We start from the raw sequence: 16,322 nt of genomic DNA, 5'->3' as shown, positions 1-16,322 counted from the left end.
AAAGAGACAAAACTAGATGCTTTTCGAAAGAGAATGAGACAATAGGATTTTATTTTTTTATTTCTTGTTTGTCGTCTTCTTCGTGAAAGTCTCGTCATTTTCACGCGGTTCTTCGTTCGTCGCTAAAAAAGCCAGATTTTTCACACTTTACTATTGTTAAATTAAACTAAATTGTAATGAGAACGCGCTAAATTGTAATACAATCATTAAATTGATACTCTGCTCAGTGGTGATCAAAAAAATACCCAGAAAAAAGTAATTATGAATTTTCCAAATGTTATAGAACATCAGAAGCAGTAACGAAGACAAGTTGAATTGAAAACGACGAAAAGAAAAAAAATTGCAAAAGGTGTGATGATGGTGATGAGAGAAGAAGAAAAAAATGTGGTGGCCCTAAATGAAATGTGTGGTAGTGTGTGTGTTGTGTGTGAGTGAGTGCATGGATGGCGAGCGATTATACTTGCTTTTGCTTGGTTGGTTGTATATGCGTGTGCGAGTGATGTGAGAAGAGTTCAAACGACAAAGAAGTAGAAGGCAAGCAAGCAAAGAAAGAAAAAAATATTTGAAAAAAAGTTGTGTTCGAACAGCAACCATCCAACAACCAGCAGCGAGTTAATACTTGCCATTTTAAGCTTAGAACAGTATTTTTAACTAAACTAAAAAAAAAAACGAAACAAAACAAAATATACTTCAATGGCGATTTGTTAATTTTATGAAATAATTTTGCTAATTTTAGACAAACAGAAAAGAAAAGCAAAAACCAACAACAACACAATTAAGCCAAGATTTAGATTTGATGTGATTTTGGTGTGAAATACAATACACAGCCTAGCAGTAAGGCAGGCAGCAAGCAGCAGCATTATTGAAGACGCCAAGCTCTAGGGGGTGCGTGGTGTATTTTGTGTGTGCATGCATGCGTCAACGTTAACCTCGTTGCGGTGTATGGGAATTGTGAAAAAAATTAGCTTGTGTCTAAAATTTCGACACAAGCAAAAATAATACCAGGATTTAACGAAATTTTAAAACAACAGCAACAACAAAAACAAAATACTATTAGCAACAAATATCTGTTGTGGTCTGACCAACTGATTGACAAAAGTGTTCTTCGATACAGATCAAGATGTCGGAATATGGTGGTCTGGACAATGACAGTCCACTCCAACAACAACAACAGTTTGGCGGCGGCGGTGGCAGCGAATCAGCACACAACCTTAGTACCGATGATCCTACAAATGCAGCTGATAATGTGAGTACTGTACAACAATAATAACAAATTTGGATTAATAAAATTGATTTTGATTTTAGTATTTCAAGATGCATTGAAATAATTGTATGGAAACCTTCTCTTAACGAGGATAAAGTTCCCTAATATGTATCTATATTTATTTGGTGATCTTAACAAATGTAATGGCTTCTTGTGCTTGTACACACATATACCGGAGAGTTCCTTCCTTCCATACTTATTGTATTTATGACACGGTTGGCGATAGTATTGTGTAAAAATATCGTGTAAATATCCTTACAGATGCTAACGAAAATTCGAAAGAAGAAAATAAATGCAAAATTATTTGGGCTTAAGTATAAGCACCGGTCGCGGATAATTTTGAAATATTTACCACATCTAAAATTGGCTGGTGGCTATGATAGTGCTTACTTAGGTGGCTTATGACAAAACGGTTGTTCCATAAGCCGCTGAGCCTAAAAAAGATTTCCAAGAGCGTCGGTCTTATGCGCATCTCACCCAATTTTGAAAGACCATTTTCCTAGATGTTGTTTTCTACTTGATCTTTCCATCGGATTCTCCGTGGCTTTCCCTTCCGTCTGAACCATCACTTGGTTTCGGTTTATATGCCTTTTGAGTGAGGGAATCCTCATCGATTTTCACAATATGACCTACTCAACGTAGTCCCTGCAGTTCGATCCATCTGACTATGTCGATGTCTGAAAATAGATGGTATAGCTCATGGTTCATTCGACGACAATATTCACCGTCGGCGCAGATTGACTCATAGATCTTCCGGAGAATTTTTCTCTCAGAAATTCCAAGAGCTTGCCTCATCTGCTTGCGCAAGTACTAATTCTTCAGATTCATATAACAGCACGGGTAGTATCAGCGTCTTGTAGAGTGTGAGTTTGGTCTGGCCGGAGGTGGCCTTGCTTTTGAGTTGTTTACTCAACCATAGTAGTATCTGTTGGCCATCACTATCCTTCTCCGGATTTCAAAGCGGATGTTATTTTATATCCGAGGTATATAAAATCGTTTACTACATCGAAGTTGTAGTTTTCAAGTTCCACAGTTGGTCCGAGTCTATTAAACGTCTTGCGCGTTGATACCATCACAGGATGCTGAGGTTCGTTCCAATCATTGGACATGCATTCCTCTGGCCAAATTGTACTAATCGGATGGTGCATGCTCCTGGCCAGCATCTGACCACCGGTCTTGAATAGTTCGGCTGGTAATCCATCTATCTACAGGAGGATGTGGCTGCACCAAAAACCGTCGGTTTGGTGTTTTACTCGTTGGTAAAATTTCCGAACATCATTCTGACATCTCGATTTGTTCACGCTCACGTTTTTCTTGTTCTTTTTCTATCTTTTATATACTAATATAAAAAATAATACTAATTCTTTCCCATTTTCCATTTTTTCGCTATAGTCAATAATTGGAAAAGTAAAATCTCGTGTTTCAAGTATTCTACCAAATCGTCTATCAAAATGGTTTTCACCATCTACCAAAGGGCGTAACGATGAGTTAAATGGTAGTATATCATTATCCTCGGGCACAAAGGCACGAAGAAGGCGACGTTTTGAATTCGATGAAGATGAATATGAACAAGATGATGATGAACCCTCTGAGCCGGAAGATGATGAAGGTGAGGGCGAAGAAGAGGAGGAGGATGACGATAGTCAAAACAGTGAAGAAGAATATGCTGCTAGAAGAAGGGCAACAACAACAACAACTGCTGCAACAGTGCAACCCAAAACAACACATGAGCGACAACCACCCGCTAAAAGGAGTCGTCTTAATGTGGATGTATGTTCTCTATTGTGTCTCTATATATATCATTTAAGAAGAAAAGTATATAACAATTGTCAATATAATTTTAGGTAAGAGATACCCCATTAATAGCACCACGACGGCCATTGATATCATCTACGCCCGCAGTGACTAGCAGTTCATATTCTCGCAATTCTATTGGTGTGGCTGGAGGATCAGGTGGTGTTGGCAGCAATGTATCACGTTCATCCTATCAACGTTTTACCCATTTGAATTTGTATGCCAATCAAAGTAAAAAAGAGCCAGCCTATAATTTTAATCAGCCAAAAATTAACACCGATATTATTGAATTAGTATCTAACCCACCCAATGAAAATGAAGATAAAATCATTAGTCAGTCGAATGTTTATGGTCGTTCTACTGTTGGTGGTCTAAGGTAAGTTAATAAATTTTTTATAACAATTTTTTGATGTATTTAATTTATATTTTATTTTATTATATTTTATTTATTTCACAGTTCCCGTCGAAGTTTAAATATACCATCATCCCTGACTTCATCATCCACCGCTTCATCTTCAATGGGAGTGGAACGCATTATGGCCACCGCTGCAAGTCATATGAAACGGAAATCTTTGGCCGGCATTAAAACAGGCGATAATCAAACATCATCCTCATCGCCAATTGGTGTACCACCCAGACGTACATCAACTACCATACATGAAGTTCAAGCTGAGCAAAGGGTGGGAGGAAATGAAGACGATTATGACGACGACGAAGGAGTCAACGATGATAATGATGATGTACGTGAAAATAATTTACTCAAACATAATGGTCAATTTAATGAGACATCATCATGTGAATTGCCGCATAAAAAAATGAAAAAACAACGTCACATTAATGGATCTTCGTCGGCTCCCGCAGATATACCCGAAGAAAATGAAGCTATCCTTTTGGATAGTGCTTCGGAGAGCGGTGAAAGTGGTGTGGGTGAAATGTCCAAAATGAAGACAAAGGATCGCCATACAACGGGACTGTTTAATATGTTGGGCGGAACGGCGGGTGGTGGTAGTGGTGCCGGTACAACCCGCAATAGCAGCCGCACCTCTTCATTTGGCAATGGCCTGAATTTCTATTCTCATCTGGAAGGTAGAAAATCTCTATTCAATACCACAGCCAGTCAGGGAGGCGGTATTGGTGGTGGCCGTTCCAGTGGAATTTCAAATCAATTGAATACATCAACTTTGTCGTTGACGTCCCTAAATCGCCGACAATTTAATGCCTCAATTTATGGCAGTACCTCGGCATTGAGTGACAGTCGTTTGCTAAATACATTTTCACCATTCTACAAGGGAAAGACCACATATGGCGGTGCTGCCGCTTATAATAAATATACGGCCGGTGCAGGCGCCAGTGCTGTACGCATCACTCCGACACTTATTCGGCCAACGTCAAGTCTCTCCTCGACATTATCATCGTCGAACACATCATTGGCCACCAACAGCAACTCTCTGCAAATGGGTGAAATGTCATCGACAGCTAAGAGAATCTTGGATTTGATAAGTGATTTTGCTACACCGCTTAGCGAAGCAAAGAAAATGGCTGGTAATATGAAAACGAATGCTGGTGGTGGCGGCGCCGTTCAATTGCCGCCACAGGCCAAGGGACGTTTGAATGAAAGTGATCTAAATATGTCGCGTGCAATGCGATTATCACAAGTACGCACCCCTTATTCAAGGCCGGCAGTTATTTTACAACCATCGGGTAATGCAAATTGCACCAAGGCCTCCGGTGGTCTAATGCCTCCCGTTAAAGAGTTACAGGTGCCAACAATGTCCCAGCTGTTGCAAATGAAAAAGTTACAAAATACGACCGAAAGGGCTAGGAATATTGCCAGAAGCTCCAATCACTTGGAGTCGTCTGAATATTCTTTACCTGTTGCTGCAGCAGCAGCATCATCATCGACTGGCAATAATAATGTACCCAAAGCCGCCCATGCGGTCGGGGAAGTTGAACCATCGCAGGCGCCACAACAGCAGCAACAACAAAAACATACAAATAAAATTAAAAATAAGGTAACAGCTACGGCCCGAGCCTCAGCTGCATCCAAGGACTTGTTGGATGAGGCTCCTCCACCTTCGGTTAATTTGCCCAATATAGCATTTCCCCTGATGCAATCTGTGCCCAAATTTGATATAACATTTTCAAAAGGAACAACGGCCTCAACGGCCACTTCATTGGTGGCAACCAGTGGCAAAGAATTCGATAAGAAAGCAAATGCCACCACCACCTCAACCACAACTCAAAATGCATTTATTACATCAAAGACAACAAGCGATGCGACCTTAAGTACCGCTGCTAAAAAGGAGAACATCAAACCCAATATATTTGCCAGCGGCAGCAACAGTAATAGTTTTGGTTTCTCATCTTCGTCATCATCATCCCCAGCAAAATCAAATTTCAAATTTTCGGAACCCCTTGTCGTTAAGGGATTGAACACGCCCACACAAAATATAACCCCAACAAATCTTAATAATTATAAATTTAGTCCTCCCCTAGATGTCACCCTAAATATGACACCTAAGACCACAAAAACAATACAGCAACAACAAGCGAAACAACCACAACAACCTCAATTGAAAAGCAGCGGCTCCTGTTTAGATGCATTAAGTAAACCATTTGGTACCAGTACTACTACTTCGGAGACTGGAATAAAACCGCTAACCGATTCCAATAATTCCTTTGGACAACAATTTAAGAAGTCCTCAAGTGAATGGGAATGCGATACCTGTATGATAAGAAACAAGTCGGCAGCAACTAAGTGTGTGGCCTGTGAAACGCCAAAGAAGGGCGCGGCAAACACAGCCCCAGCCAGCACTTCCACATTTAATTTTTCATCAGGATCAACAACAACAGGCACAACAAACACCTTTGGCCAACAATTTAAGAAGTCATCCAGTGAATGGGAATGCGATATGTGTATGATACGCAACAAAGAATCGAGCAGTAAATGTGTGGCCTGTGAAACTCCTCGAAAAGGTGCAGCGCCAGCGTCCTCATCTATGCCACCTCCATCAATGCCATCAATTAAGAATACCTTTGGCGATGCGTTCAAACCCAAGTCAGGCAATTGGGAATGCTCGACCTGCATGATCAGCAATAAAAGTGATGCCAATGAATGTGTGGCCTGTCAAACAAAGAAACCAGGTGCTGCAGCTGCTGCTGCCAACAGCACTTCGGCAGCCACAACTTCCTTCAAATTTGGCTTCGCATCTGGTGGCCAACAGACTACAGCCACAACACCTGCAGCCACCTCCACTGACGCTGGTTTCAAAAGTCTCGCAGCCCAACAAAGGGCCTCGAAATGGGAATGTGATGCCTGTATGACACGCAATGATGCCGAGCGTACAAAGTGTGCTTGCTGTGATCAACCTAAGCCAGGTTCTACAAGCACCGAAAGTTCCTCATCCGCCGCGTCTGCCACAACTAAATTTACATTTGGCGCCACAGCTGCTGCCAAATTTAGTTTTGGCTTTGGACCAAATGCAAATGCTCCCAAGGAAGAGGAGCTGAGAAAGGATGATAAATCGAGTGCTACTTCAGCAGCAGCCACATCCACATTATCATTGCCCACAACAACTACAGCCACCACTGGTTTTCAATTTGGAATTAAACCAACATTTGGTTTTGGTCAAGAAAGTAAAAAAGATGAAACAGATACAGCAAAGACTTTGACCACGTCTACCACAGCAGCGGTGTCGTCTTCAAGTTCTACAACAGCAGCGGTGTCAGGTTTCAAATTTGGTGCAGCACCCACCACCACTGACGCTACCAAAAAATCCGATGTTTCCACAACAGCAACAACAACAACCAGCACTTTTGCAACAACGGGTTTTTCTTTTGGTCTTAAAGCAGCAACAACCACAACAACAGCATCAACATCTACTGCGACCAGCATCCCGGCGGCAGTGAATTCACCAAGTGTCAAATTTAATTTGCAACCAGCCGGTGCAGCTCCGTCAGCAACGTCAGCTGCTGCTAACACCAGCACCTCCTCCACGTCATTGGCTGCCACGACAATGCCGGCACCAACATTTAGTTTTGGTTCCTCCACTGCAGCTTCCTCAACTACCTCCGGTTTTAGTTTTGGCAAGAAACCGGAAGAAAAAGTGGAAACTAAAACCGCCGCCGCCTCTTCTGAAGGATTTGCCTTTAAGGCACCATCAGCATCATCAACAATATCAGCTGTTTCATCAACCACAACAACGACAACAAATAACGTCACTCCCACTGCTGGTTTTGTATTTGGATCAACATCTGGAATCAAACCTGTCACGGGAACAATTGCCACATCTACAACGTCGACAGCATCGGGAACAGCAATGGCTGCCGTTAAACCCATGTTTAGTTTTGGTTCATCCACTACCACCAGTGGTGGTTTTGGAGGTTTCAGTTTTGGTAGTAACAGCAATACAACAACAACAGCTGCTGCTGCCATACCTCTGGGTGGTGGTAAGACACTTTTTGGTTCAGCTGCAACCTCTTCAACGTCATCCTCATCGTCGTCGTCATTGACATTAGCTTCAAGTACAAAACCTGCCACAACAACAAATGTCTTCGGTTCATTTGGTGGTGCAAATACAGGTGGTTCCGCGACACCAACATTTGGTTCCTTGCCAGCAGCAGCAAATCCTGCCAATAATTCAACAACGGTTAGTTCCTCCACTACCACAAATACACCAACATTTGGCTCTTTTGGCAGTGGCAATTCTTCTGCCACCGCCGCCGCCACCCAACAAACAACAACATCAAATGTTTTTGGTTCGTTTGGTGGCAATAAGCCCGCAATGCCCGTATTTGGCAGTGCAGCAGCAGCAGGAGCTACAAATCCAAGTGGGCAAACTACAGCCAAACCATTTGTATTTGGATCAACCCCAGCTGCCGCATCAACAGAAACAAATAACTCTGCCTCCAGTAATAATACACCTGGTGCTGCTGCCTCAGGTACCGCCTGGCCTAAAACAAGTTTTGTTTTTGGATCATCATCATCGGCAGCCGCAACACCTGCCGCCACCAGTGCCAATACCACAGATGCTGCTAAACAAACAACCTCAGTTTTTGGGACATTTGGCAATGCAGCAGCCAGTAGTAACACCAATCAACAACAACAACAAACCACATCGTTATTTGGAGCAGCAAATACTTCGCCGCCAAATAATCCGCCTGTGTTTGGAGCTGGTACGACAGCAGCAACAAATAACACCAGCACTAATCTGTTTGCTGTAAATTCCGCACCCGCACCTGCTACAACAAACCTATTCGGTGCAAATCCTAGCGGTAGTGCAGCAACACCAGCACCGGCTTTTGGTTCATCACCGTTTGGCGGTTCGGCATCATCGACAAGTGCCACACCAACATTTGGCAGTACCGCCGTTACGGGTTCAGCAACATTTGGTGGTTTTGGAGCAGCAGCGAATACAACAGAAATTAAAAAGCCCGAACCAGCTTTCAATTTTTCAGCACAGTCTGCTGCACCGCAACAACAACAATCAACGCAGCAACAGAGTACAAGTGTACGTAGCATTAATTTAGGAAATGTTATTAAAAAAACGATCTGATGATATGCCCCAATAACAATTTTTCTATTTTTGTTTTTCCTTTTTCTAGGGAGGATTCAATTTTGGAGCCAACACAACAAAACCAGCTTTCAATTTTGGTGGCACTACAGCCACACCTACATTTAACTTTACTGGATCAGCAGAGGTATGTATGTTTGAGACCTTAAAGTGTATTCATATTTCTTTTTAATTTTTTAAATATTATTTATTATATTAAAACTATATTACAATTAGTAGTTGTAGTGATTGAAAAACTAAATTCTATTTAAATTTCTCTTCTCTTTTTCCCCCTCCCCTCTTCTTTTTTTTGTGCGTATCTCTCTTGCTCCAAAATTAAACTACTGTGTTGTTTTGGGAAAATTAAAAAAACTATAAAATTTGAATCGTCTATTTTGCGACGTAAATTAATTAACAACCTGTGGAATATATATGTATGTACATGTCACCGTTTGTCAACATCAACGACAAAATGTCATTTTGTTGTTGTTCTGAAAATCTTAACACACGAATAAATGATCGATCATCACCACCATCTAATGATGATGATGATCATCATCATGTCTGTGATTTTTCTTGTGTGTTATGACTACATGTATGTCTGTGCGTGCGTGTGTGTATGTATGTGTATTTATATATATGTGTAACGTAATATGCACTTTGGCCACTGTCGAAAACGATTAAAAAACTAAAACCCAAAACGAAACAATGCTGCAGTCATTGAATTCAACGAAACCTTTCCAATTCGGCGCAACACCATCAGCACCAGTTTTTAGTTTTGGCAGCGGTACTGCTGGTGCATTAGAGGTAATGTAGTTTTTAGTTTGTAAATTCTAAATTATAATTATTTATACAACATACCTATATAGTATCATATCATATTTTTGTTCAGTATGTATGTGCATGTGTGCATAATATATTTCTATAATTGTTTTTTTATTGTTTTTGTTATTAATTTTCTTTAGTTTGGCTGTTCCCAATGTAGTCTTAAAATTTACCTAAATTGAATGAGTTTTGTATTAATTTTTTAATTTAGTACAACAATCAGTATACATAACATAAAAATCATATGTAATGATTTCATCCTCCCCTCCACTATAAAGTGGAGTGTTTTTTAATTTAATTTGTTATTCCTTTTGCAATATTAAGAAACATTCGCACGAGACCCTACTACGTACATATTTATATTCCTGATCAGAAAAAAATCTATTCATATTTAAAATATCTTCTTCATTTCATTAATTCCGCTTTTCCAGTTAGAAAAAATATTGTCAGAATAAAAAGCGATGACTGGTACAAATCTCGTGAGATTCGGTGTAGTTTATCAGTAAGAGATCTTGCATATAAAGTATATTTGAGTGAAAGAAGTGAAGAAAGTTGGAAAATATTCTGGAGATTACGTAATAAAGCAAAACATGTTGCGAGGAAATTTAAGAGACTGGCTCATAAAGACCTTTTTTTCAGTAATACTTCGAAGCAAGTTTGGTCAGTGTTAAAAGCGAATGAGTTTCTTATGATACTAAGGATGTAGTAGATAGTGATGATGTTGAGAGTCTTAATTGTAATTTTGTACGTAATCAGTCCCATGATAATATGCGTATGCCACATGTACCTGAAGGTGTTATGGAAGGGTTCAGTTTCCGGTCTGTTTGTGGTGAGGAGGTTATGGAAGCTTTCCAGTTAATTAAGTCAAATGCCGTTGGTTGTGACGGATTTCAATTGAAATTTTTAAGACTAGTATTTCCTTATATTTGTGGTTATGTTGTCCATGCTGTTGGAATGGAACATAGCAAGAGTTGTACCGATTTCAAAGAGTAATGGTTCTAATGATCTGAGACCAATTTCTGTAATGCCTATTCTGTCAATGTTGGTGTAACATTTAATGAAGAGGCAAATTATTACATGCTTGGATGAGTCCTATCTTTTACATGAAAGCCAGTATGGATTCCGGTGTCATCGTAGCACAATATCGCTGCTTATTGGTCTGACCGACAACGTGAGGCAGAAAGTCAATGATGGGGGTTGTTGCGTACTCTTGTCGATAATATTCCTTGCATCCTGAATCATTCTCGGCGTCAAAAAATTTAATATAGTTTTTTGATTTAATTCGAATCTATACAAATGCAAGAATGTCCCTACAAAGTTTCAAGTGGAAATCTCAAGAACTCTTGAAGATATAGCCGATTTATTGTGTCAGCATCAAGTGACGGCAAAAACTAATAATCCAATCGGTTCCATATTTTGTCCCGTTTCTCTGGAAGTGTATAGCTATCGTATGAAGTAAGATAAAGTCAATCGGTGAAAAACTTCCTTGTTTTTTAAATTAGTTTGTGCTCAAAAATAGGCGAATTTCCACAAAATTTGTTTCAAACGTCCGCCATTTTGTTAATTTTTGAGCGATGTCAATAATCCTAGTTCATACGAGAGCCATACATGTACTGTTTCTAACCCCCTTGGACCCGCCATCAAAAATAAGGACTACCTTTCTTTAATCACAAAAAAAAAAAACAATAAAAGATGGAGATCCTTGCAAACAACTCAAAATAATGCACTCCGAATTGCAACCGGCGGTGTCCATGCTATCTGCCGTGTCATCACCCAGTGATGGCAGATCCACCTGCGCGCCACATCTGCCAGGACTTCAGGCGCTATCGTCTTATTTTTCTTCTCTTTCAAATCTTCAATTATATATGTGTAAAGTTACAAACCTTAACATGCATTGGTATTCATATACCAGCCCAATGAAAATCTTTAAAATTTGAAAATCGAGAATGTGGGAGGTCCCCTTAAAGGAGGTTATATATCAGTCGGCAACGATAAATGATAAATACTTATGACTTGTTTAAGGGAGATAGTTTTCAGGTTAGTTGCGTTTGGGTTCAAAATTAACTGATGACCCAATTCAGGATGTGACAATACATTTTTAATATACCCTGTTTTATTTTTTTTGATTTTTCCTCGAAATCACCGTTTTTAAATTAGAGCATTCTCCTTATATGACATTTTCAATGATTGTGCCCATTTATTCATGTATTTATTTTTAATTCAATATCAATACAAAGAAAACTTACTAAAAAACGTTTTAATTCTATAAAAAGGTGTAGTTTCTTTTTCCATTCACCCACTTCACACACCTCACCTCATATTCAATTAAATATGTTACTGATTTTCTTGAAGTATTCAATTTTTGGCTATACTAACTAACACATCAAAATTTTGTTTTCTTTTTTTTTGTTTTTGTATTACAGACAACGCCGAGTGCACCTTTCCAATTTAATGCAGGCACCGCGCCTGTTTCTAGTAACATATTTGCGTAAGTACAACCCACCACATACCATAAAATAATTTGGCAATAAATTCTTAACGAACCATTTTTTGTGAAAATTATTGTCCGTTTTTTGAATAGAGATAATAATGGAAATTGGACTGTTGATTTTTCAAATGGTTCGAAATAGAAAAATGAAGTAAAGGAAACAACATATCAATCAGCAGAAGTGGGTCTTGATTTTGATAAAAACAAATTACTACACATTTTCTCCAGGTTGTTCGAAAAACATATCAAATGTAATTCGAGAATTGCAAAATTATATGTTTTGAATTACTAATGAAATTCTCGAATTGCAATTGAAATGTCTTGAATAACATATGAAAAAGGTGTAGATTTGAATGGGGTTTTTTATTTTCCCATTTTGTTAATTTGAAAAGTTCTGTTTTAAAAAGTAAAACAGACCTTTTTTAAATTTTAATATTTGTACAACTATTTTGTTTAATATAATTTGTCCATGTGTTTCGTTCGTTTTTTACTAACTGCAACAATTAACACAAATGTGACTTGCGTTGATTTTCTGGGGAAATGAAAATGTATTAAAAATATTAACCCACCAACCCATGGAAGTGATTTTAATCAAAATATGGATTGATGCACAAGTTTCCTTTCCTACAATGAATCTCCGTCCCCAACCACCTTAAAATTTACAAAAAAAAAATTAACATGCGACAAAATTTGTCTTTATATATGTATGTAGGCCCACACCAACACCAGGAGCCCAATCAGCACAACAGGCCAAACGGAAGATACGTGCCCCCATACGTCGTGTAACACAACGGTAGAAATTTCCATAAAATCGGACGCTCCTAGTAGTAGCGTGGACCAAATACAGCAGCAGCAACAACAACAAAAACATAAACACAGAGGAGGAGGAGGACTGTGCTCAACAAGAATGCAACTTAATCTTAGAAATATAGAAGAAGAACAAGACATTAAACAAAAACAACTACAACAGATACTAGAAGACAATGACAGTAACAGCAACAGAGACGACAACAAGGACAATAACATTATTAACACAACAACAACACAGACATTTGATGACTGTAAACAACTGCAACCACAACAACAACAACAAAAGAGTAGATACATCATTACAAATGTTGCCAGCAACAAAAACATGCAATTTAAACGGCGCTCAACATCAGCTGATGCAGAATGTGACGCCGTCAGCGCCACCGCCAACGCCACCGCCGCTACCATTGTAAATAGTTATAATTATCAGAAACAGCAACAAAACTCATCTACAGTTATATTAAATAAGTATAAATTAATACGCCAAACAGTAACAACAACAACAACAATTAACCCAAAAATACAACAACAAGCAACCGCAGTACAAAAACCACAACAAAATCTAACAACCATGACAGGAGGAGGAGGACTGGGAACGGCAACAGCAGGAGGAGGACTAGGGAGAATTTCTAATTTAAAAATAGAAAGAAGAAGCAGAAATATTCTAACTTATAGTAAAATAAATCATTTGGTTAAAAAACGACGTCATAAAAATCTCGTTTTTACAAAACAAGATTGCAAACAAAAACATTTTTAGTTTTCAAAAGCCTCAACAGCTGCAGTAGTAATCAACAATATTTGCCCCCCAAATTCTAACGCCTTTTCAGTTCATCCTCCTTCTGCTCAGCAATACGGAAAATTCGTATGGTTAGCAAAATAACAAATAATGAAATAAATTAATTTATATTTTTGTTTTTTTTTTACATTTCATAAATTCATTGTGGCTTGAAAGTTGCTGGCGACAACAACGTCATGTTGCATCCAAACTCTATAAACAAGAACAACAACAAAACAAACTCCTCTTACAACAACAGACTTTACTAAACTAAACACAACATAAACACCACACACTCAACAACAGACTTGAAACTATTAACGATTTATTTTAAGCGTATCTTATTATAGCATAATTACTATAAAAATTACAACAACAACAAACAAGAAAAATATGAGTTATATTAAACTCTTATGCTACAGCAAATCAATTACAACAACCACCCAACATCATAATTTTCTTCTCCGAACACGATTATGGTGAATTCTTTTCTTCATGTCTATAATATATCTACAGATAAATATGTGGCCGGCCAAACATACCGTTGTCAATGTAAAATTCTCGTATATTTTACACCGAATTTTCTTTAACGTGCCTACAACGCCTATTTAGTAACAACAACAAAACACGAAAAAAAAACAAAGTTGTATGTTGTAAAAAAAAAATACGAGATTTTGTACGAAATATGATGATGTCTTGTGTGATTGTTTTTCACATTTTCTCTCCGTACTCAATTCATTTATGGGAGAGAATTACAAAAAAACTAATAATAATATCTTTATATACATATATATTTATAGAATTCAATTGTTTCTATTATTTTTTGCTATACAAGTTTCCTAGAAATTGTTAATTTTTGTAAGAAAAATTATAATTGTTTTAATTTTCTTTGTTTTTTATTTCGCAATTTTGCATTTCGTACAAACAAAAAAAAAAAAAAGAAGAAGAAAGCCAACAACAGCATACATCAATAATTACCAACACATTTTCTCTATTCAATTTTTGTTTTCCTTTTTTTTGTAACAACAATAATTTCCCCGAGAATAAGAAGAATAAAAAATTTAATTTGAATTAATCAACCGAAGAAGAAGAATAAAAGAGAAAAATTTAATAAGAAAAATGCAAAATAAACTCTAAAAAAATTAATTATAGTTTTTAATTTCAAATTAAGTCTATATAATATATTTCATATTTTGTTATAAAAAAATTCTTATTAAAAAAATAATCTTTTATATAAAGAAATAAAAAAATGTTTTTTTCCTTTTTTCAAAATTGTTTCTTTTTTAATTTATACAAATTATCGCAAAATTAAAAATGCATAATTTCAAATAAGTCTGTAGTTATAGAAAAAACACAACATATTTTTAAATTTCTGTCTTTCCTTTATTATTTTTTTTTTTTGTTTTTGTGCATAACTTTTTGAAATAAGAGATTTTTACTTTTTTTATTACGATCATGAATATATATTATTAATATAAATGAACAAAAAAAAAAAAAAATATTCATACAGAGAAACATAATGAATGTATACATACATACACCGGGAAACCAACCAACCAACAACAAAAATATAAAGAAAATCCATAAATGTTGATTGGGTTCAAACAGAAAAGGAACAAGAAGAAGAAACAGTACAGTTGAAATTGAAGAGAGAGTTACACACATATGTAAATAAGTAAATATATTGCAAAAACAACAAATGATTAAAAAGTCTAATACTGAAATATAATAATAATAAAGATTAAAATTATAATTTCGTGTTTCTTGTATTTATTTCGTGTGTAGGTAGGGGTGTAGGAAAATTCTTTGGGATATTCAAACAAAAACAAGTTGTGGATTTTTTTTTGAGGACCTATACAAGGCGTGGATTTTTTAAAGAATATTTTTTTGAGGACCTATACAAGGCGTGGATTTTTTAAAGAATATTTTTTTGAGGACCTATACAAGGCGTGGATTTTTTAAAGAATATTTTTTTGAGGACCTATACAAGGCGTGGATTTTTTATAGAATATTTTTTTGAGGACCTATACAAGGCGTGGATTTTTAAAGAACATTTTTTGAGGACCTATACAAGGCGTGGATTTTTTAAAGAATATTTTTTTGAGGACCTATACAAGGCGTGGATTTTTTAAAGAATATTTTTTTGAGGACCTATACAAGGCGTGGATTTTTTAAAGAATATTTTTTTGAGGACCTATACAAGGCGTGGATTTTTTAAAGAATATTTTTTTGAGGACCTATACAAGGCGTGGATTTTTTAAAGAATATTTTTTTGAGGACCTATACAAGGCGTGGATTTTTTAAAGAATATTTTTTTGAGGACCTATACAAGGCGTGGATTTTTTAAAGAATATTTTTTTGAGGACCTATACAAGGCGTGGATTTTTTAAAGAATATTTTTTTGAGGACCTATACAAGGCGTGGATTTTTTAAAGAATATTTTTTTGAATTTTTTAAAGAATATTTTTTTGAGGACCTATACAAGGCGTGGATTTTTTAAAGAATATTTTTTTGAGGACCTATACAAGGCGTGGATTTTTTAAAGAATATTTTTTTGAGGACCTATACAAGGCGTGGATTTTTTAAAGAATATTTTTTTGAGGACCTATACAAGGCGTGGATTTTTTAAAGAATATTTTTTTGAGGACCTATACAAGGCGTGGATTTTTTAAAGAATATTTTTTTGAGGACCTATACAAGGCGTGGATTTTTTACAGGACCTATACAAGGCGTGGATTTTTTAAAGAATATTTTTTGTAGTCACCCAAACAAGGAGTGGATTTTTTAAAGAATATTTTTTTGAGGACCTATACA

The 16,322-nt window shown here is 36.9% G+C and overlaps 2 protein-coding genes across 3 annotated transcripts in view; both read left to right on the top strand.

The window, feature by feature from the left end:
• Positions 1-16,322, top strand: part of LOC133322636 (CTD nuclear envelope phosphatase 1 homolog) — an 85,138-nt gene that overhangs the window by 35,340 nt on the left and 33,476 nt on the right. The gene's annotated exons all lie outside the window — the stretch shown is intronic.
• Positions 1,121-12,822, top strand: LOC133322648 (nuclear pore complex protein Nup153). The gene is made up of 8 exons (XM_061531612.1): positions 1,121-1,246; positions 2,657-3,038; positions 3,131-3,434; positions 3,516-8,568; positions 8,663-8,752; positions 9,328-9,417; positions 11,859-11,923; positions 12,636-12,822. The coding sequence occupies exons 1-8, from the start codon at positions 1,121-1,123 to the stop codon at positions 12,718-12,720; spliced, it is 6,195 nt and encodes a 2,064-aa protein (XP_061387596.1). The 3' UTR covers positions 12,721-12,822.

The sequence above is a fragment of the Musca vetustissima genome, unplaced genomic scaffold (genome assembly GCF_032173495.1).
Source record: "Musca vetustissima isolate MV318-11 ecotype Yass unplaced genomic scaffold, APGP_CSIRO_Mvet_v1 utg13454, whole genome shotgun sequence".
Taxonomy (NCBI): domain Eukaryota; kingdom Metazoa; phylum Arthropoda; class Insecta; order Diptera; family Muscidae; genus Musca; species Musca vetustissima.
The sequence above is the reverse complement of the archived record's forward strand: the minus strand, read 5'-3'. Positions and strand labels throughout refer to the sequence as shown.